General features: G+C 37.6%; 1 protein-coding gene across 1 annotated transcript in view; it reads right to left on the bottom strand.

The window, feature by feature from the left end:
- LOC131960422 (copine-8) overlaps positions 1-21,956 on the bottom strand; it is a 113,047-nt gene that overhangs the window by 10,846 nt on the left and 80,245 nt on the right. The window contains exons 14-19 of the mRNA XM_059325643.1: positions 9,190-9,236; positions 7,407-7,588; positions 6,188-6,315; positions 3,411-3,513; positions 556-613; positions 294-367 (exon numbers count right to left, since the gene is read on the bottom strand). Coding sequence (XP_059181626.1) covers positions 294-367; positions 556-613; positions 3,411-3,513; positions 6,188-6,315; positions 7,407-7,588; positions 9,190-9,236 — 592 coding nt within the window. The remainder of the gene's footprint in view (positions 1-293; positions 368-555; positions 614-3,410; positions 3,514-6,187; positions 6,316-7,406; positions 7,589-9,189; positions 9,237-21,956) is intronic.

The following is a 21,956-nucleotide window of genomic DNA, read 5'->3' as shown; positions in this document are numbered from 1 at the left end:
ACAAACCTGCAAACGTTGCACAGATAAATGGAGGGACACTGGGTTAATAAGTGGCCAGAAACTAATATGTACTCCAGTGCTGTGTAGTTGGTTTAATTGGCCTTTATTTTTACTGCTGGTGGTTCTCACCAGCATCACATTTTAAAAAAGTGATTACAAAGGACCAAGGTGGCCAAGAGGCAGAGCTCATTTGTAATGTGGGACGTGGTGTCATTTTGGATAACTCATTACAATCAGACTTTACATGAGAGAACTATAAAACAGCAGTGGGACATGGTTTGATGAGTGTGTACCTGAACAATGTCCCTCTCAGCATATCTTCCTCTGGATGAGATTCTGATTTCATCACCGTCCAACTCAACCATAGCTGAAGAGAAGAAAGATAAAACAAAATAAAATACGCACATTATTTCTCACTGTTTTCAAATTATAAGAAAAGAGTGCCTGCAATATACAGAAGCAGGACCAGCAACCCAGAACCCAGACTCTATGGAGTGGGAATAGAAGCTTCTTCAACATATTAATCAAAACAAGTTCAAGTTTTTGTAGACTTACCATCAAATTCTGCGGGCCCCACCCCTACGATGATGATCGACATCGGCAGACAGGAGGCCTGCAGGAAAAGAACAATGAATATCTATTTCTGATGTGAAAACTATATTTCTACACATGTGGCTCGATAGTAGGATGCAGAAGATACAGCCTTTGTCTTCATCACTGATTATTAAAGCATGCACAGACAACATGCCAACATGTGTAAACGTGTGTTTTCTCCAGCACCTCCTGCAGCGATGCGTGGGTCGAGGCATCACAGTGAATAATATTAGAGACGGGAGAATCAACAACACGGCCACGACTCGCTGACAGCTTATAGATGACATGTATGTGTGCGTGAGTGTCATAGAGTGGGTATTACAAAGAGAGTGTGCGTGTTTGGAGTATTTTGAGTAATGGGTTGACCTCAGGCAGCAGAGCAATAGATGATCTTATCAAAACATCTCGTTTATTTTTTCGCTCCCCCTGGTAAAGGTCTTCTTTACGTCTCCACTGCCCTTTGCTCTTTTCCCCCCACCTCCTTCTACCTTGCTTCCTTCTCCTTTTCTCCTTAACATTTCGCTCTTCTCAACCTCTCCTCTCCTCCTCCTCCGTCTTCAAACGGATCACTGACTTTAAAAAAAACGGGCTGCCGTTCACTGCTCACTTTGTTTGCATCCTACATCGCTGTGGCTTCCCTCTGGAGCACGCTGTGACTTGACATTGATGGAGAGGACGGACGGAGGGTGAATAACATGCTGTCAAAAGTGAGGGCGGCACAGCAAACACTCAAAAAAATAACAGTAGTAAATGCTTCGAGCCAAACCATATTTCTGTTGGCATTACAAGGAAGGATGGTATGTAGAGACGAGTAAAAATATGTGTCAGTATCAAATATCTGAACGTTTGGTAGATTTATGATACCTGTTATTAAGGACTAACATATGTGCCTTTTCTCAATGTAGTAATTCCATAATTAATACATCTATATGCTGACAGAAAGCTGCCTAACAGCCCGATTAGTAAAATACTGGCACAGCTGTTTTCCAGCTTTCATTTAAAGACAGATTTTTGCTCCCAGGAGCAAAACAAGTAATGACGACGAGGATTTAAGAGACTCGTTTTTACCCAAATGTTAAAAGTTCTACTCATTTGGACACATTTTTTCATGGTTTTGTATTTTAGTAACTATGCATAATGAAACACAACATATTGCTGTATAATTAAGGCATTCATTGCAGCTGTTTTTCATGATGGATTTTCTTTTTGGAGAGACGTTTGTTTTAATGAATATTTGTTTTCATGATTTATTTGCTGCTATCTTTTTATACCATTTACACAGAATGACATTAAAATGGAAAACAATTTAAAAAAAAACAAAGAAAGAACAACAAAATACTTTCCCAAACATTGATTTCAAATAGGTGTAACAGTTACACACAAACAAGCAGCTACAGCTTCTTTTTTGTATACAGGTTACAACAGCAGCTGTCGAAAGAAAGAAAGAAAGAAAGAAAGAAAGAAAGAAAGAAAGAAAGAAAGAAAAAGAGAAAGAAAGAAAGAAAATACTGCATTCGTCATAGCCAGAAACTGTTACAACATAAAATATCTTTGGATTTTCAATATTACCAGTGGTCCTTTAATGAATCATAAGTGGGAAAAAACTTACTCTAAGCTCGAAATAGTTATTTTTTTCATTAAAATAAATTCATGTCTCGCCAAAAATATGTACATTTATGTCTCAGGTTTGCACTAACGAGAGCATGTAAAAAAATCCTGTATAAAATTCTACACTTAATGCTACTGGGACCAACAGTCAATGACAAAAAAATGACAAAAATCCAGAACTGCAGGCTATTTACACAGAGCAGAGAGGAGAGGACAAGAGAGGTTGTAAAACTGTATATAGTTCAATATGTAGAGCTTGTGGCATCCTGGACAAAATGTGTCTATGTAGATTCCATTGTTCATGATGTATAAGATTATCCAGTTAGTGTTCAAGGTATTTTTTTTTAGAATTGGTGGTTGTGGGCAGTGGATGTTTAGGGGGAGATAGCAGGTCAACAATAAATGCCAGTGGTGAACGACATCTGAGAGCTGTGAAGATTAATTTGAGTGTGTGTCCAGTTGTTCTGGTCAAAAATATCTAATAAAAATGACTTAATTAATTATTTATGGAAACCTATTAGGGTGTATAAGGGGTCATAACATTAATATTATGCTTTCTGAAGCCCATTTTCCATATTCAACTATGTTCCATAAGTTAGCCTATTTTCATTGAGATAGCATGATGTCTTTGCAGCGTTATTTCTGCAATTTCCCGACACGATATGCACGATACTGACATGCTTGTGGTCTATAGATTCCTGATCAATATCTCCAATATAAATGCCGGAGCCCGATTCGCCCTCCGGAAGAAAGGAAATGGCTGAAATTTCAACAGCCCGAAAAAAAAGACGTTTTTGAGTTTACCCTGCCCTCTAGCCATGATTGTATTGTATCCATTAAGACAGTATACTGCAGTGAAAAGTGAGGCCACAGTGAGAAAAATATAAAAAGGAGTAAAAAATGCCTGGCCAAGCATGCAAACAAATGTCACACCACTTTAAAACTAATTCAGCAATGCTGTTGACCTTCTCCACGTCAGTCAGACTTCAGTTCCCAATTGCATTGAGTGCTTGAACCCAGTATAGTTTCTTGCAAGTTTCACATAATTATTACTATTAAAGCCATTTACTTGCAGCTGACATTTCTAACTAAAAAGACAGCTAAATGAGGAAACACTTTCAACTGAATTCTCTTTTTGGTGAGGCGTCTGTTGTTTTGGGAGTTAGAGTTCAGGGTCAGGTGTTAACAGCTACAGCGGATGCACTTACGTTGACAATAGACTCCTTGGTCTGTGCCATGTCTGAGATGACGCCATCTGTGATGATGAGGAGCACAAAGTACTGCGAGCCGTCCTTCACTGAAGCCGCATACCTACACACAAAGACACACAAAACCACTTTGTCATTATTTCTGCTCCTCCGTCACCACGTCTTTTGTTTACCCTGATGACTCTTACTTGAGCGTATTAGCTTCATTCTGTGTGGTTTTAATTAAAGTACTCAGCCTGTTCTCAAATTAAATAGAGTAGACGCAGATAGTTGAGTGGCAATGAGGCAATCCTTTGAAAAGGATGTTGCTCATTGAATAAATGTCACTTACCTCCCACTCTGGAGGATCTTAATATGTCAAGTACTTCTCTCTGTACACCTCTCTTTTAGTCAGTTCTGTATAGATCCTCAGCTCAATACGGCTTTCTGTTTCTGCTGCGAGGCTGAGTGCGACCTTTCAATCCCATGTGTCGTGAACCGACTGTTACTTATATTTACACCCTGAGGTTATTTCAGCTGCTTCACCTTTCTGCACTGGAGGTTAGATACAGTATGCCTGTCTCCTCCCTACTGGTGCGAACTGATGTTTAACTGTCTCTCACTGTAGATGATCAGAACATAGCAGACACATAAGGTGACAAGCAAAGAGTGGTGGAGAAAGGAAGTGAATATATTGTAGATTATCTCAAAATAACGAGACAGGGCTTATCTTGTGACAAAAAAGGCTACAAGTTGCTCGCTAACAACAAGTCTTAACTTCCAAAGTTTTAGTACTTTCGGTTTTCTTCCTTTATGGGTAATGAAGTCACCTCAATACAATACAAATAATGTGTTTACTTATTACTAAAGAAAGCATTCAAACTCTCACAAATTAACATCATATTAAAGTTACAACAGAAAAGTTACTGAGCTGCATGTGGGAGTGAAGAAAGAAATCATTGAAATATGAGGGCGGTTAAGGCGGACAAACAGAGTAGAGGAGGTGGCAGTGGGATTGAAGATAAAAAAATGAACACCCTGTGCTTGGTAACATACTGCAGGCTTGAAGTTGACAAATGGGCAATAAAGTTGCAGAAATGTATCTATGCTCTATGCTCCATGTATCTACAACTAGTTTTGAATGAGCTTTATGAGGATGAGTTTGTAGATTGTGCTCTGATTAGTGCTGTATTTATCAAACTGGGACGTCTTAAAGTGAAATCTTGTAGCAAAAGCTAATGAGATGTCGTCTGGCTCAGAAAGCTTTTGTTACATATTTATTTAATTTCCTGTGTGGGTTTAAAAACATTTTGTTGCCTACTTTTTAATCAGATTTTTGGGCTTTGTCTTCTGTTTTCTGCATAGACCAAGAAAGAGAAACACATTGAGCTGAAATAGAAACATTTTGCTACAACACGTGTGTTTTGGTTATTTTGTTAAGAAACAAGGGGAAGAAAGAAAGGATCCATATCCCTTAAATAAAATCTGAATAGTAATCCGAAAAATCTGAATTTATTACTAGTTATTATTTTGACTATATTTTGCATTCACAAATTCAAATTGTTCTGCAAAAAGCCAAACTTTTCAGAGCTGACTGTCCATAACAAACAACAGCTTTCCTATCTGAATGTACAAACAAATAAACTGTTAGAACATATAACCACAAATAACAAGCTTTATAAGATATTTATTTAACTATCTGAAAAAATATTTATTTTTATGACAACCTGGTCCAACTGTTTGCAATTGTTGAATCAAGCTGTTTGCACACATGTTTTAAACTTGATGTATAACTGTCTCAATAAATGTGATGTGTAAAAAAAAAAAAGGCACAGGTGCTGAAAAGAGAAAATCAAGAAATGGGATTCACCCAAGCTGTTTTGATCTGTTTTTTATGCAAAACTAAGATCAGTTAATTGCCTTCCAGCTTTAGCACAATGACAGTGATTCTGGTAACAAACTTCTTATCTTACTCTCAGCAAGCAAGAAAGTAATTTAATTTCCCCAAAACTATTCCTTAGAAAAGAGAGATATTGATGCAATTACTGCAAAAGAAATTAGTGATGTGTTTGTGTTTTTAAAAAAATGACAAAGAGTAAAGTTCATTAAGGGGTTTGATGGAAAAAAACTGAAAAATGATAAGAGGTATTTGAGGTGACATTACCAGCAATATAAGAGCAACCTGCTGCCTCTGTTTCTCCATTTCCCTTCAGAGTGCCTCTTCATGTGTAACCACGCAATTAAGATTTCAGCAAATTATCTATATGTGAAATAACCTGATGAGGCTTCACTTGAGTACATCTCTGTAATTACACACTTGCATGAATAGGTTCTTAATATCTTTTTTTATTGCAGAACTTTGTCTCAAGCACATGTCTGTGTCGCTTTTTTTGCAGCATAAATTTTGTTCTCATCTATGCAGAGACACAAATAAACATGCAATCAGTTGTCAGGTACTTTCTCTATTTGTATGTCTCTCTCTCTCTCTCTCTCTCTCGCTCTCTTCAACTCTTGTTAGCTACCTGGCAACACCCGCTGCAAGGCGCCTATTAGAGAAAACCTGAGAACACATGCTGAGTGTCTTTCGCAAAGTGAAATGTACTCAGTGTTCTTTCACGCATACTCTAATGATTTGAAGTTCATTAAATAAGCACTGAGAGCAAGTAAGTGTAAAAAAGTGTGGATGTGGTATAATGAAAATTAAAAAACAAAAACTTAAGCCTTAAAAATGTGACCATAAAAAACTGTTTCACATTAACTCCTATCAATGAAGGTGTACTGTATGTAATATGTGTTACCTGGCCACGTGGTTGATGACAGGGGAGAAGTTGGTGGGTCCGTAGAGCTGAACTGACTTCAGACTCTGGTAGTAGGCTTCCATCACACCGTCAATACCTGCACAGTACGGGTTCTGAGGGTTCCCGTTCTGCATTAACCAAAGGAGAGGGGAGGGAACCATCATTAACCTGCATGATGAATTTAAGATGCACTGAGGGGAAATAAATGGAATAAACAGGCTTAACCACCTGTCATTCAGCCCAATTGGACACAGAGTTTAGGGTTGTTGGCAGTGGGTTTTTAGGGGGAGATAGCAGGTCAACAGACGATGCCACATAGAAGTGTGCACCAACTGAAAGCTGGGGATTGTGAAATAAATTTCAATCTCTTGTCACAGGCACTCTCTCATTAGCTCAAACTGTTTTGGTTTACAAGACAATAACAGCCTCCAAAGTTGATTTGCTGCATTAATCTCTTCTGTGCTCTGTGCAGACTGAAAGTTGCTTCTTGGTTCATTCATACTCAAAGGCTAATCCGAAGTATGCATAGGTTTACAAGCCATATTTGGTAATATTTTGGTGAACTTGACCCCTTACATTAGCATAATGTTAAAACATATATACCACGGCTGAGGGAAGGTCAGGCTGCTGTGATACACAGTTGATTGTTGGCGTTACTTCTCCCCACAAGTCTTTTTATAAAAGCAACTTCCAACTTAAAACATCCGGAGTCGCCTTTAATTTGTCTGTGAAGTCACGTTGTTCTCAACATAAATCTCTAAAAATGACTTCATTTATCAATTAATTAACCCTATTAAGGTTTATTAGGGTTAAGGACATTAATATTTGGCTTTCTGAAGTTCAGTTCCATGCTCAACTATGTCCCATATGTTGTTGCCGCAAATTTGGGGTTGAAACCATTTGTTACACACATTTTGTGCTGAATTTGGCCATTTTTTAAAATAACGGGAATGGATAAAAATGATGAAAACCCTCCAGAATATCACATACAAAAATCCATGCTGTGATTTCGTTTCAAAAACTTTCAAAACTTTGGAGATTTGTGTATTTTTGGTGATCACTTCTATACTGAGAAACGCCCTTATTGTCAGTAACCAAGAAAAGCCATACACACTCCACCATACAGCCAAGTTATTTAAAAACCCAGAGCAGATAACACATCCAAGTTTTATCTCCCTCCCTTCTTTCCATGCTTGTCCAAAACCTCTCTTGTTCGTACCAAGGCAAACTCGTGGGAGACCCGTCCGTCGGGTGGCAGCTTGGCTCCGAACCCCAGCGCAGGAAACATCTTATCGCTGTCATAGTCCTGGATGATTTCCCCGACTGCCTTCAGGGCCATCGCGTAGGCATTGAGCTGGTAGGGACTCATGTAGTGGAGGGAGGTGGGCTGGGCTGGGTTACCTGTTAGTGACAAACAAACACACAGTCAGATGATTCTCTGCTTAAATGTTTTGTAAATGTATTGATTTAAAAGGACTTGATGAGACTCAGCAATGGTGGGAAAATGCCTAAGGGTAACTTGAAATGTACTACTTTGACTTATTTTAAGTTGTCAGTCTTTGTTACTTTTTCTGCTTTAAACCAGAGGAACACTGTGGTTGACTCAACGTATCTATCTTTTTATAGGCAGGAAATAAAATGTATTCAATAACTAAGCTTCAGATTTGCATGAGGTGAGGTGCCATGGTTACAGTGTGGAGAATCAACTTCCAAATTTATCTGTTATGCAAGTAAATGAGTATTACTCATCGGATCAGAATGCGACACAAATATATGCCTTTTCTAAAATGGTTTTGGAAATATACTTAAGACTACATGTTACATTGTTCTCTTTGGAAAACTGTTAGACCCAATCATAAAGTAATTGACCAAAATTATAACGATAAAAAGTCAAGAATGCCGTTTTTGTCTGAATCATTTTAAGTACCAGAAAAAACCTAGCCATGTTGTTAATTAAACATTTGTGTTGTGAATAACATGAATTGTCTTCACCTATGGGAACCACTATGAATATTTGAAAAGCCACTTGAACTTCTTAATGATGTCCCCAAATTGTTGTTCAGTGGTCAGTGGTGGAATGTAACTAAGTACATTTACTCAAGTACTATGTACTTATCGTATGTTTCTATTTTATGTAACTTTATACTTCTTGTACATTTAGCTGCCAGCTTTTGTTACTTTCAAGGTGAAGATTTAACATTAAAACATGATAAATTTAAAGTGATTTCTCAAATTAAACCACATAATAGTATATTAAGTAGTTATAATTAGCCCTATATTTACAAAACTTACATAAATGCATCAATACAAATAATCGAATAATATATTTAGAATAGATAAAACAATCTGAATGGGTCCATTCTGCAGAACGAGTACTTATACTTTTTATACTGTAAGTACATTTTGATGCTGGTACGTTTGTACTTTTACTATAGTAAGTTTTGAATGCAGGACTTTTACTTGTAGTGGTGTCACAGTATGGTATTAATACATTTACTTCTTACTTTAAGTAAGTGATAGTAAGCAGCCAGTGATTCCAAAAACCAACCAACAAAGGGTCCCAGTTTGGATGTCAACAAATCATATATTATGCCACAGCTGGAAGTAAATTAGCAATTAGTAAATTACAAACTTTTTATTAGCTTTTTTTAGTTGTAGTTTTAGTAAACTGCCATCTCAGTCTAAATTGAGATTTTGATTAGAGCCAGACAAGATCAAATACACTTTAACCTCAAACTTCAACAAATAGGATTTGTCTCTATTGCCACCTCTTGTCCTGCTCGGATCAAGCTCAAGGGTAGATGGATAACACAGTCCTTAATCACAGCCATCGTAGCGTGTTACTGCACTCAGCTTAAGCTGCCAGGTGTGATGGAGAGGGCTATTAGGAAACACTTGATTCCCCATCTGCATATATTTGAATAAACGCTCCCTAGGCATTTAGTGTGGCTCTCTGAGTGTGTGTGCACTCCTAAAGTCTGTGTGCTTATTGAAAGGCTCACCATTGGAAGCTGTGAAATCAATGGCCACGGTGAAGTTAATCTGGGTCCTGACAAGACAAAAGCAGAGAGATGATTCATTAATCAACACTCATTTTCCTCCTCTGTCTCTCTCTCAGACACACAACATAAATACACAAACGGAGATAAATACACACGCACCTGCGATGCAACAAGAAACAATCATAAGAAATGAACTGCAGACATAATCAGGTTAGAGTGATCAATGTTGGGGAGTGCAAACAGAGCTCCTCCTGCCCTTTAGCTGTGACAGTAATGAGTAGACGGAGAGTTACTGGGCTTTCACACCAAACACGCGAGCCTGGCGTCGCTCAGAGGAAGGTTGTTGTTTTTAACACAGCTACAGTCTCCTTAACAACTGCATGAGTCAAAGCAGCATGTAACATCCAAATTCAACTCTATTCAGCTGTGACCTCAGCCCTTAACAAGGTGCATACAATGACATTCTGGTGGAGACAGGAGGTGAAATTATACAAATGCTAAATAAGACTGCAAAGACTAATGGACCATTTACTTTTGAGCAACTAAGAGTTACATAACTGTTAACAGCAATCATAATGGGACGAAAATTAATATGCAAACTAGACTAAAAGTCCACAGCAACTACATTTACTTAATTACTACACTCAAGTACAATTTTGAGGTACTTTAATTTCCATTTTATGCTACTTTGTATTATTATTTTATATTCAAAACATGATCATCTTTATAAAATAACTATTAAATATCATTGTTATAGATAAGACTACCTATAAATATAACTAAATTATTAAGATTAGCTTTAGTTGAGAATATGCAGGAAAATACTACGTGTACTGTTTGTAATGGGGTTGGGTCAATGTGTGCAAAACTCCATCATCCCATCAACCTCCCTAAGCCTCGTCAATAGTTGATTCAGTTGTCCTGTGCTGTAAGCTAACGCTAAAATGCTAAAACCCTAGCACTCTAACGCTAGCCTGCTAGTTCTAACCAGCTATCTGGCACAGACTAGCTGGTATCAATCACATTGCAAATTAACAAATGTAATATTAACAAATAAAAATAATTAAAAACGTTTTAGTTGGTGTTGTTGGTCACCATAATCCTACCTAATAATAATAATCCTACCTAATCCTTAATAAATGTAATAGCAAACCATGTAACTATTGTTGAGATATTTGACTCTGGACAGACCAACAAACATCCCTAAAAGGTCAGAGGTCACTATCAAAGAGAACATAGACATCAAGTTAGATAATGTATTTTGTGTCTTTACATATTCCACATTTAAATTATTTCCAATGAAGTTAGCCAAACATAGTTTAGATAACAGGTTAAGACCGAGCTGCTCTGTATCATGATTGAAAAATGACTTATTCATGTTGTGGTTTGTGTGTTTTTTCTTTGTCTCCCTTTTCGTTGTCTCCTTTTAGAGACAACTTTTTCAATGAGTGGTTGGGCACACCTGCAAGCGACTACTGATTGACGGGATGCAGAAGGTTTGTCGTTGGTAAAGTACAGAAGTTGTGATTAGGAGGTGTTCCCTATTTTTAATTCTATTTTGGTTTTGCTGCTTTCTGTGCTGAGGAAGTAGTTTTGAGTTTGTCGCCTTTGCACCTTATTTTTTGTTGTATTCACAAAAAGTTGACTTTTGCATTTACTCAGTTTACCTGTTTTATTTCATTTTTACCCTGGGTTTCATTCAGGCGGCAACCTCCACGTCTGAGCATGGAGGCAAACCAGGAATTGCCTTAAGCTGCATTCTACCGAAAATTCCAGCAGGGGGTGCTAAGTTTGGCTGCAAAAAAAAATCTGTCCATTAATTTCAGTGCAAAATGAGAAAACTTCTCACTTGATTTATTACCTCAGAATTTTTTTTAGGACAACACTATGGTCTCAATCACTAGTAAAAAATCTTCAGGACAATTCGATGTTAGTAGTTCAAATAATGGCCCCATTTAGGAGAAAATAGAAGATGATTTGGGGCGTGGCTACCTTTGATTGACAGGTCACTAACAAGGCGAGCCGTCATCAGGAGAGAAGCAGAACAATGCGTATCCACTGCACGATGCCTCCAACGGGCGGTCCGCAAACCAATGGGTGACGTCACGATGACTACGTTGATTATTTCTATACATTCTATGGTTTCATTGCATCAGTAGTTACTAGACATGGACGTAACATGTCTATATCCAAGCTAACTTCCTGACTGAATGCACTGTACTTGTTACTCTGTTCAATGACAATTTATTTTATTTTATTTACCCTTTATTTAACCAGATAAAAAACCCATTGAGATCGAGACCTCTTTTACAAGGGTGACCTGGCCAAGAAGGCAGCAGCACACGTCAAAAGTTACAAGACAGACGAACAATAACAATAAACAGGCAGCGAACAACAATAAAGTTGAATCTAATCTAATCTAATCTAATTATGCGGACATATACTGTATAAAGAACAATATTAAGTCTATGGGTTGGCTTATGTTCTTTCTCATACAAACATTGCACTGTGTGGTTTCTAAGAGGAAAGCCAGATAAATGAGATAGAAGAAGAAGCTTTATCAAAGAGACATGAAACAAGACAAACAACCCAGCACTCAGCATGAGAGAGAGTCACATCTCTCTCCATCAAAACATTTCCCAACTTGTTAACCTGCAGGAACAGGATGTGGTTAAGCGTTCTGTCAGCCTGTCACAGCTTTTTCACACCAATCCTCATCCGCTGCCAAACACACACAAAAGTCTCCTGGTGCACACATGTCCTGTATTCAGAGTGTCAAACAGCCAGTAGCTCATCATCTTTGTCACCTCGGCGGGCCATGTGAGGTGCAGGCACTGCGGCGTCCAGAGGGGACAGAACGGGAGGGAGGAAAAAGTCCAAGAGACATTTAATAATCAGCCCACATGTTTGGGGTTTTCAAAACACGGGAAACCCAGAGGCCTGAGGTGTGGAGCTGCCCTCTCATATTAGCATAGAGATATTAGCTGCAGCTTGAAAAATGAGAGGAGGAAGAATGAGGTTGGCACACACTCTGTGCTCCCAAACAACAGTAAACAGAGCTGCTGTAAACTCTGCACTTTGATGTCAAGTATTAGCTACATGCATAAAGTTTAAGACTTTCAGGTGCTGTCAGTGTTAGAGATGAGCTACATCGGCGATGAGTGGAGAAATCTTTGCTTCTTGGCTTTGTTTGAAACTCACTGTCAAAAAAAAATCTGGGTTGGGATTTTAAGAGATCTATGTTTCTCTACCCTGGAAAATTGTAATATGAGACAGCCTCAAAAGATAGTTGTAATATTTTTTTCCAATGTCTGTTTACAAAAAAATGTAATGAAATTGCTTCTGTCACAAAAACCTCTCTACTTCCGTAGCTATATAACATAATTGGAAAGATACTTATGAATCCTTATAAATTAAGACAACATCTAACTTTAAAACTTCTGTTTCGGTGACATCCTTTCACAAAAAATAGCTTTGTCTTCATTAAGCATTCATTATGAACAACATTGAGGCAGTGCAGTACAGGCCAAATATGCTAAATAAAATAAAAACAACACAAACAAACTTTTTTTGGCCGTGAGGCTCGAGGCTCGAGTTGTTGGTCTGTCGAGATGGATTGCTATTACATTTTGTACACACATTAAATTAGACATATTGTGCTCATTTTCAAGTTCATACTTGCTTTTTGGGTTTCCACTAGAACAAGTTTTTTAAGGTGACACCTCCTTCCACCTCCATTTCAGAATTTTTTTGCTGGCTCGTGCGCCAGCTGTGTGAAACCGCTACGTGCACCCAGTGTCTCTGCACCATCATTGCAGCCGGGGAATGACTGTAACGGCACTTTCTACCTATACATAGTATAGTTGTGACATTGCAATCTTACAAAGTCCTGACGGTCTTTTAAAGTCACAGTTTCTGAATACAGGCTGTGTGCATTTCTCTGTGGGTTGGACATTTTGATACTTTCACAGGATTCATAAAGCATTAAGATCTGCTTCATAATAAAAAAAGACTGAGAAATCTCACTTTTTACAATATGGGAGGATGATATGAGTGATTTTGATGATCCTCTGACTATTCCTCCCGTATCACCATGATTTTGGTAAGGCATGGCTGTATACTTCTAGTCTTGTTTTTCAAAAATCATAGTTGCAAACTGCAATTTTTGTATTTTTGTATTTTTTTTTTTTACATCTTTAGACCAACCAAGGAAGGACATGTCTATATTAAGGGGTATACAGTTAAAGTTTTTAACACCACCAGCTAAGCCAAGATCATTAGCAAAAAAAACAAGGCATGCTTCCCCGTAACATAATGAAAACATCAAAAAAATTAGCTTAGGGGACAGCAGCAAGGACAGGGGAGCACAGAGGGGAGATCTGAGTGAATTCTGGTCCAGTTCTTTGGCACAGACAAGCTTCAGCCTAGCAGCCTAAATTATGCATGCCCTCTTTCTCTCCCACCCAATCTCTCTCTGTCACACACACACACACACACACACACACACACACACACACACACACACACACACACACACACAGAAAGTTTTAGAGAGGAACTCAAATTGTGTGAGTATGAAGGGAGAGCCAGAGAAACAAGGTGATTTGAGGGACAGACAATAAAAAGTGACAAAAGACGAGAGAATAGATAAAAAAGGAGGAGAGCAGAGCGTGATTGAACGCGTCATTCTGCAACGTCAGCACAGGAAGACAACAATGTCAACATTGCATCAGCAATATGAGTCACAAACATTATGTACAATTTAAGAGCTGTCAAAAAAAATATGACAAAAGCAGGAATTGGTAACACTGGCGGCTCCAAATCACAGAAAATTGGCTGAATAGTTTTCAAAAGTGAGTTGCTGAGTCACTGGTAATAATCAATGTCATCAAACCTCTGCAGTTTGACTGTGAGCACTAACAGACAGTAAAATTCAGTCATTAGCAGGGCAAGTTGAAAGTCAATGTGAGTGCTTTACAAAGTGAATATCACCTCTAATGTGTGACGCCATCATTTTGACTCCAAACGGAGATAATATTAATATCCAGAGCAGAACACAGGACGCTCTTCAAAAGGTCAACTCGATCCTCTGAATTAATCACACAAGAATGTGAGTGAGACATCAGTTTATATGCTGTTGGGATTTTCTTTGTTGATGAATGTCATCCTAAGGGCCATTTTTACACTATTTTCATGTGTTTTATATCACTTTTATACATTTAAATTGCTTGTATTTCTTAATGTTTGTAATACAGGGTTAAAATTAGCATGACATCCATTTCTGTCTCTTCAATTACTCTTTAAAAATACTTTTAAAATATTACATTATTATAAATTATTAATTAAACTTACTTATCAGTCAGCAAAAGATGTTGAGGATGCAGTTCTAACTTTGTGGAACTTTCTTTTCAAACATTCAAAGTTCTATGGCGGACAACACCTCTAAAAACAAGTTCACAGCTATTTTGATGTAAACAGTACCATGTATATGCATCACTATTGACATTGGCATACTATTTTTCTTTAAATGGGACCATAATTTACTAAATGAACATCATGCTGTATAAAGAAGACTTGAAAACTCATTAGGAAAATGTTTACTGAGGTAATAAATCAATTGAGAAAAAAAAATTTTCTTATAGACTTCTGTGCAATAAGACTTCTTTCTGGAACCAGTGGAGTGCATTAGAAAGAATGCACACACTTCCCTTTTCAGACCTCCTCTTGATACACAAACACACACACACACACACGTGTATTTCTGTGTGTGTCCATCAGTGTGTCAATGTATATTTGTCATGACAGATTTCAGTGCCATGGAAATATATTATTTTTTATCTTATAATAGGTTTGATACTATAGGTAGTGTTGCTGCATGGCAGATATTTTGTTTATCTTCACTGCTGTGTTGCATCTTTGCGCTTATGTTTGACATTAAACACAATTTCCCACTGAAATAATACAGTTAACATACAATGACATAGCTTTGGCACTAAAGGCTGGGAGTATGTTTCTTCATCTACACTGTAAGTAATACCAGAAGGTGCAACTAAGGCTACTGGCACTGACAAAAAAAAACATGACACTTGAATGTTTTTTTTTTGTTTTTTTTACTTCAGTAAAATACATTCCTGTGCTTTTCACACACAAATAGACACAAAATCACCTGAGCAGCAAAAGGAGATCTGCAGCAAAGCATCACAGTCGAACAGGTTCAAACCAGAAAGGCAGCAGAATGTTCTGGCAGGTATGATAAGGACTGTTCAGAGGCACACATGGTTGGGCTTCAGCAGAGGGCGGTGAGCTGTAAGCTCAGTCTGCCTTTAAAACCAAACCTTATCATACTGTGTCCTGAAGGCACACTGAAACTTCTCCAACCCTTTTTAAGGCCACCTTTATGGTGTCCAGTCTCAAATGGCTGCAATCCACCTCTTGGCAGAATTACCTCAATCTGAGGCTTCAGCAGAAATAATTCACACAAACTCAAAATTAAGTTTCACCAGCTTCACTGGTGGATTTATGTAGGAAGGAATACAATGAGAGAACAGAGCACAGTCATTTCTGCCTGCTTTATACTCCCTCTTATCTCTTAAATCTGCCTCTCTGATATGTTCTGCTAACCTATTTTGGACAGTAAAGTGTGTCAGAGAGGAGGCACACCCTCTACCAGCACCATGCTGGGCAGCTCCAGTGAGTAATGGCTGGCTGCGTGCCTTGCTTTGATTGCACTGTGAAGATGCCTGTTAACTTTTACTTTCACTCCCTATGCAGTCTACACCCTGTTGTTTCTCTCTGTCTGTCTTATACAGTACACACCACACACTGGAGAAAATAACTGACGTCACCCATTGCTGTGAGGACTACAACTTTAAAGTGTCATGTTTGTGATTTTGTTTAAAAACATCTTGGGTTTTTGGAGCTGGAAGTGACCATATTAGGACGAGATGCAGGAGCAAGGGAGGAGGACTTCTGTGACATTAATTGAGATACTTATTTTACAAGTACTATAGTTATTGGAGAAAATTAACAGCCAGTAACTTAGACTGTCTTTTAGTACAAATGGACACTAAACTAGCCTCTTTTTGGCGACCAAAATGTTACAGATGATGTTACTGAAAACACAAGTAAAAGTAAAAGTACAAAAGTATCAGCAACAAAATGTACTTAAAGTATCAAAAGTAAAAGTACTCATTATGCAGAATGGACCCACTCAGATTGTTATATATATATTCTAAATAAATTAGATTATTTGTATTTTAATTATGTAAAGATATGGCTCATTTTAACTACTTAATATACTGTTATGAGGTTTAATTTATAAAAATGTCTAATCATATTAAATTTATCTCAAGTTTTTCATGTTAAATATTAACCTGTAACATAACTAAAGCCGCCAGCTTAATGTAGTGGAGTAAAAAGTACAATATTTGCCACTAAAATGTTGTTAAGTAGAAGTATAAAGCTACATATGTGGAAATACTCAAGTGGAGTATACTTATTTCAAAATTGTACTTAAGTACAGTACTTGAGTAAATGTACTTAGTTACATTCCATCACTGGAAAATTCACTGGGAAAGAGTCAAAGTTCTATTTAAATGGCAATGTTTACTGCCATGTACATCCATTGCTACACTTGTATCCCTATTGACAGCAGGCCGTTGTAACGACATTTCATTCACAAGGTAGCCACACAGATATTCACCTGTAATGTCTTTTTTCTCTAAATGGGGCCATAATTTACTAAATGAACATCATAAACTCATTAGGACAAAGTTTACTGAGGTCATAAATCAAGTAAGAAATGGGGTAATTTCAATCAGACTTCTTTCTGGACCCAGTGGAGTCGCCCCCTGTTGACCATTAGAAAGAATCCAGGTATGTCCGCATTCGGTTCCCTTTCCAGACCCGGAGGTCTTCTCTTGGTATACACATATGTATTTCTGTGTGTCAAAGTATGTGTACAGTTTGTATGATATGTGACCATGACCTGAAAAAAGCCTCTGAGTCTTGGAGACAAAACAAAAGATAACAATAAAGGTCAGTGTGTGTCAGCCTCTGTGTAGTACGTACAGTATTTAATAGTGTGTTTGGTGTGAAGGGGGAATGCCACTTTACCAGCTGGTTTTCTGTCAGTCCCTGATCTTCCCCCACTGTTAGAGCCTGCAGTGACTCAGCTAGGAACCAATATGACAAAATACCGCACAGCAGGGGTTGGACTGATGAGGAGGTTGCACACTAAACTCAAATAAGCTTTCCTGCAGACTGAACAGGCTGCATGATAATGTCTCTCCTAAATCTTCAAAGCATCTTATTTCTAGACTGCAAAAAGATAATCTCCTCCACATATCTAGTGACATTCTCCTGCTGCAGGGCAACTTTCACTACTGGAGTAAGATAATACTGGTAAAGAAAATATTATCTTTTGGCACAATCATACTGTTTCTTTCCTTGTGTTTTGCTGGGATTCTGAAAATAATAGTGACACAGAAATATGTGTTTTATACCAGAGACAGAATGTATTCTACTATAAATGCAACCTGTGGCTATATAATCAAATGTTTCTCAATAATCATCACCGTTGAAAGTTATGGCTTGTTAACCTTTTCTTTTATCAGCAGGTTTAATGAGTTTATGAAAAACAAGAACAGTCTTAACAGCATAGTAAAAGTGTTCTTCAAAGATCATTTGAGTTCAGCAGAAGGACTTTGGCACAATTTGGGAGAAATAGGTGGCTGCCAAAGCAAAAAAAATTTATCAGCCAACCAGATCACGTTCTTTCGACCGAATTCTCTCTGATGCCTTCAGGCCGACACTACAATGTGCCCTTACAGAGAACAAATGTTACTCTCAGTCCTTTTTTTCTTCTGCTATTAAGCTCCTGAACACAGAACTTACCCATTTCAAGTTACTGTCGTTCCCCCTACTGTTTTTACATGTTCTTTTTATTATATTTTACATGTTTTTCTTTGGTGGTTCTTATTGTAACTTGTCCCTCCTACCATCCTATACCCCAAATATGTTTCCTTTAACTTATTTATTGACTTAATTTATTTGCTGTCTGTTGTATGCATTGATGTATGGAATGGGAAAGCTGCTAATGAATTGCCCCCTTGGGAGTAAATAAAGTTGTCTGATTCTGATTCGAGACTGATTCACATCTGACCTGGTCAGAAATGTGCTTTGTCTAACATGTACCTGTAGCCATACCCAAGAGTGATGTCACAGTGTCTTTCAGAGCAATAACAAGACTTTCAGAAGGTGGTAAGTTACTTTTTTAAATCCCCTATGTGTTGAATATTTCTGTGTTTACAGTGCCTTTCAAACTATCTTTAAAACTATTCTATATACTCCACGATTTTCCTTTTGCAGCAAAATGATGAAGTTGTCAAAGTGAAAACAAAATTATAATGAGTTGATCATTTCTTTCTATAGAATGAGCTAGACAGACTCTATTCCAACCTTTTACTGCAAGTGTCGCAAATTGCTTCACTGCCGGTGTGAAAAGGTTTGATGCAAAGTATTTGCAGGTGAATATTTTACATTTTTGTGTTGTTTACTTTTCATGCCCTCAATGTGAAAAGGCCTTTAGAAGCCAAAGGAAAAAATACTTTGAATAAAAGAGAAGTTGGCCCAGTTGTCAATCAATCAAGAAAAATACAGAAAACCTACGTTACAGTCCTGACAGGTAGTCTCAGTAGGCTGTGTATGTGTTCCCCATATGGGAGCTTTTCATCTTCAAAGTGAAAATGTACTATTTAAGAAGAAAATGTTCAAAAATGTTCACAAGAATATTCCTTTCCTCTTATATTGAAGTGCCAGAGTGAAACGTATGCATGAGTGCACTGAGTGGCCTAAAAACAGCATCAGAGGTTGTGTGATGTGACCTCTCCTGGTAACATGCAAACAGATGTTGCTGGTTTGACAGTGTCCATCTGGCTAGAGGAGGAGGAGAGGAGAGAGGAGAGGAGAGGAGAGGAGAGGAGAGGAGAGGAGAGGAGAGGAGAGGAGAGGAGAGATAAACACCTGCATTAAGTCAGATTAACCTAAACACTGATATTGTCAGTGTTTGTTAATTTGCTAAGTATCACCCACACAGTAAAACGCCTGGGTTCCTTTCAGATTTTTTTAATTTTTCTCCATATCTTTGTCTTGATTCTGACTCCTCTATCTATCTAATGATAACCTCTCACAATGATTTCAATACAAGCAGAGTTCCCTCCTGCTTCTATTCTGGTTTCAATACTCAATTCACCAACCAAAACAAGAGGGAAACAATATCTGTCACTGTGAGTGACAGGGCTGCCTTCAAAGGCACAACTCAGAATGAAAGATATAGCCAACAATTCTTCATTTTTATCCTCCGGCTCATGAATAGAGGCCTCTTTGTTGAAATCCATGGGCGGTACTAATGCTTTATCAAAGGGAGTGAAAAGAATAAGAGCAGCGATGCTCTCCGGATTGAGACGGAGCCTTCTCAAACCAGTCATTTATGCTAATTCTGCAAGCAGATCATGTTCCTAATTAGGTCCAAATGACCAATTAGCTGATTGGGTTGAAGCTGCAGAAAGAGCTGTCAATCAGAGGAGAGGAGCTGAGAAGACATTGGAGGAAACGTGCGTCTGTGCACGAATACACAGTCTGCCCATTACGCAATTGGAGGAAATGCACCTGGACCATTACAGTCCATTTAGGTTTCAAACAGTGAGACAGCACTTGGCACTTCATTTAGTCACACAAGCGTGTAACAGCAGCCAGCTCACACTCCCAAAGCACGGCCAAAAAATAAAATAAAACACCCTCTTCCTGAGAGTTTCAGAGTGCTCTCTGACTGACGGAGCTGCTGGGAACGTAGTCTGTGAGCAGGGAGACTCGAAGACGGGAATTCTCCATTAGCAGCGAAAGACAGAGCGAGTAAACATATGCCCGCACACGTGGTGCTAGTACACAAAGCTCTCACACATGCTGTCGTTCTGACGAGCTTAAGCATCATGTTAAATGATCACACTCGGCCATAACATGCATCAGCATACTAATGAAAACCTTCCTCTCATGTTGTCGATTTTAACCTCTGCTTCACTCCCATCTCCTTCAATATATACAGTAGCCCCACCTAACTCCTTAATCCAGCCCACACAGAGTGCATCGCTAATGCCCTGTCAATCAATAACATATTGATCTATGTTCTTAGTTGCAAAGTGATTTTTTTAATAGAGCTTTCACAGGATTTTATTGTGGCGAGGGTTCAAATTATGTCCTCATTTACTGTATATTACCTTCTCATGAGTCACTCCTGTTTCTCTGCCTGGTCAGGTTGTTGTCTGTCCAGTCCTATAAGTGCTTTTTACAGACAGTTTGTAATGTTTCCTGTCTATGAAAGTTTGTTCCAGTGAAAGAAAATAAACTTATTCTTAGCATTTAAACAACAAGATCCTGAACATCATTATAATGGCAAACGTTTTCGAAAATAGCGACTTAGTCATTTCAAAATTATGAAAAACTTTCCCTAAAATAATGACTTAGCATCTCGAATTTAAGAAGCTTTCTCAAGAGATACTAAGATACTATACTTTTAAAAAAATGTGTTATCGTTTTGAAATGAAGACAATATTTGGCAATATGTTATTAGGTCACTATTATATATACAAGATGAGTAAGTCATTTTTTTGCAAAAGTTGCTCTTTATTTTGCAAAACGAAGTCATTATTTTTGCAATAACTTATTATTTTCTGATACTGATGAAGTCATTTTGAGGAAGTTTGTCATCATTTTGCAATACTAAATCATTATTTTGAAATACTAAGTCATTATTATGAGATACTAACTCTTTATAATAACTTAAAGGACCTTTTTTATCACATTGACGGAAATGGGCTTCCGTCAGGATGTAGTTTTGTGATTTAATTTTCACAGTGTTTAAACTCGTCATGAATAATATTAAAGAAATACCTTATACACTATACTGTCATAACCTGCAACTGCACTGAGTAGTAAAGTATATAAATCATCTTCCTGTGTGTTGGATAACAAGTAGAGGTTGAGGTCAAACAGCATTAGAGTTCAGAGGTCAAACAAAAAGGTCTTGACTGTAATGAATTCCATCTGTTTCTGTATGTGAATCAATTTTTATATAAAATTCAGGCCTTGGGTTGTAGTAATTACTGAGCTGACAAATATCTGATAAATAATTCAGAAGATATCACACTGAGAGACAGAAGTAGTCATATGATCCATTGTTAGTGTTAAAATACTGAACATGGTTGCTTTAAAGTAAACCGTTTTTATATAGAAATTATATTGGTTAAAGGCATTTCCTTAATTGTTAATGGAGATTTAGATGTATCTGAAAAGCTGTGAACTAGAGCCCAACAGATATATCAGTTGACAGATATTATCAACCGATATTGGCCTATCGGTATCTGTGTATATGCTGTCTGTATGTGACAGTATAGAAACTTTTTTTTACACCATATATAATGCAGAAAACGTAGCTTGTTGTGATTTAGAAATGTTGTTGGCTTTTTTTTGTCTCTCTTTTTTAAATAGTAGGCAATTGCCTGCAACTGAACAGTAATTATGTTTATTAAGATATTTACTTTATTCCTATTTATTCCTAATTTTCTAAGATAATTTATAGCATTGGCTGACAATGTAATAAATTGTTTGTATAATGTATAATAATGTTTAAAAATGTTAAATATGTTTAATAAAGTATTATGTTTGAGAAAGTAGCTCTCTGGGTACATTTGCAGAGTGGTGAAAAATCGGTG

The sequence above is a fragment of the Centropristis striata genome, chromosome 22 (assembly GCF_030273125.1).
Source record: "Centropristis striata isolate RG_2023a ecotype Rhode Island chromosome 22, C.striata_1.0, whole genome shotgun sequence".
Lineage (NCBI taxonomy): Eukaryota > Metazoa > Chordata > Actinopteri > Perciformes > Serranidae > Centropristis > Centropristis striata.
This window is presented reverse-complemented; position numbering and strand designations above follow the sequence as displayed.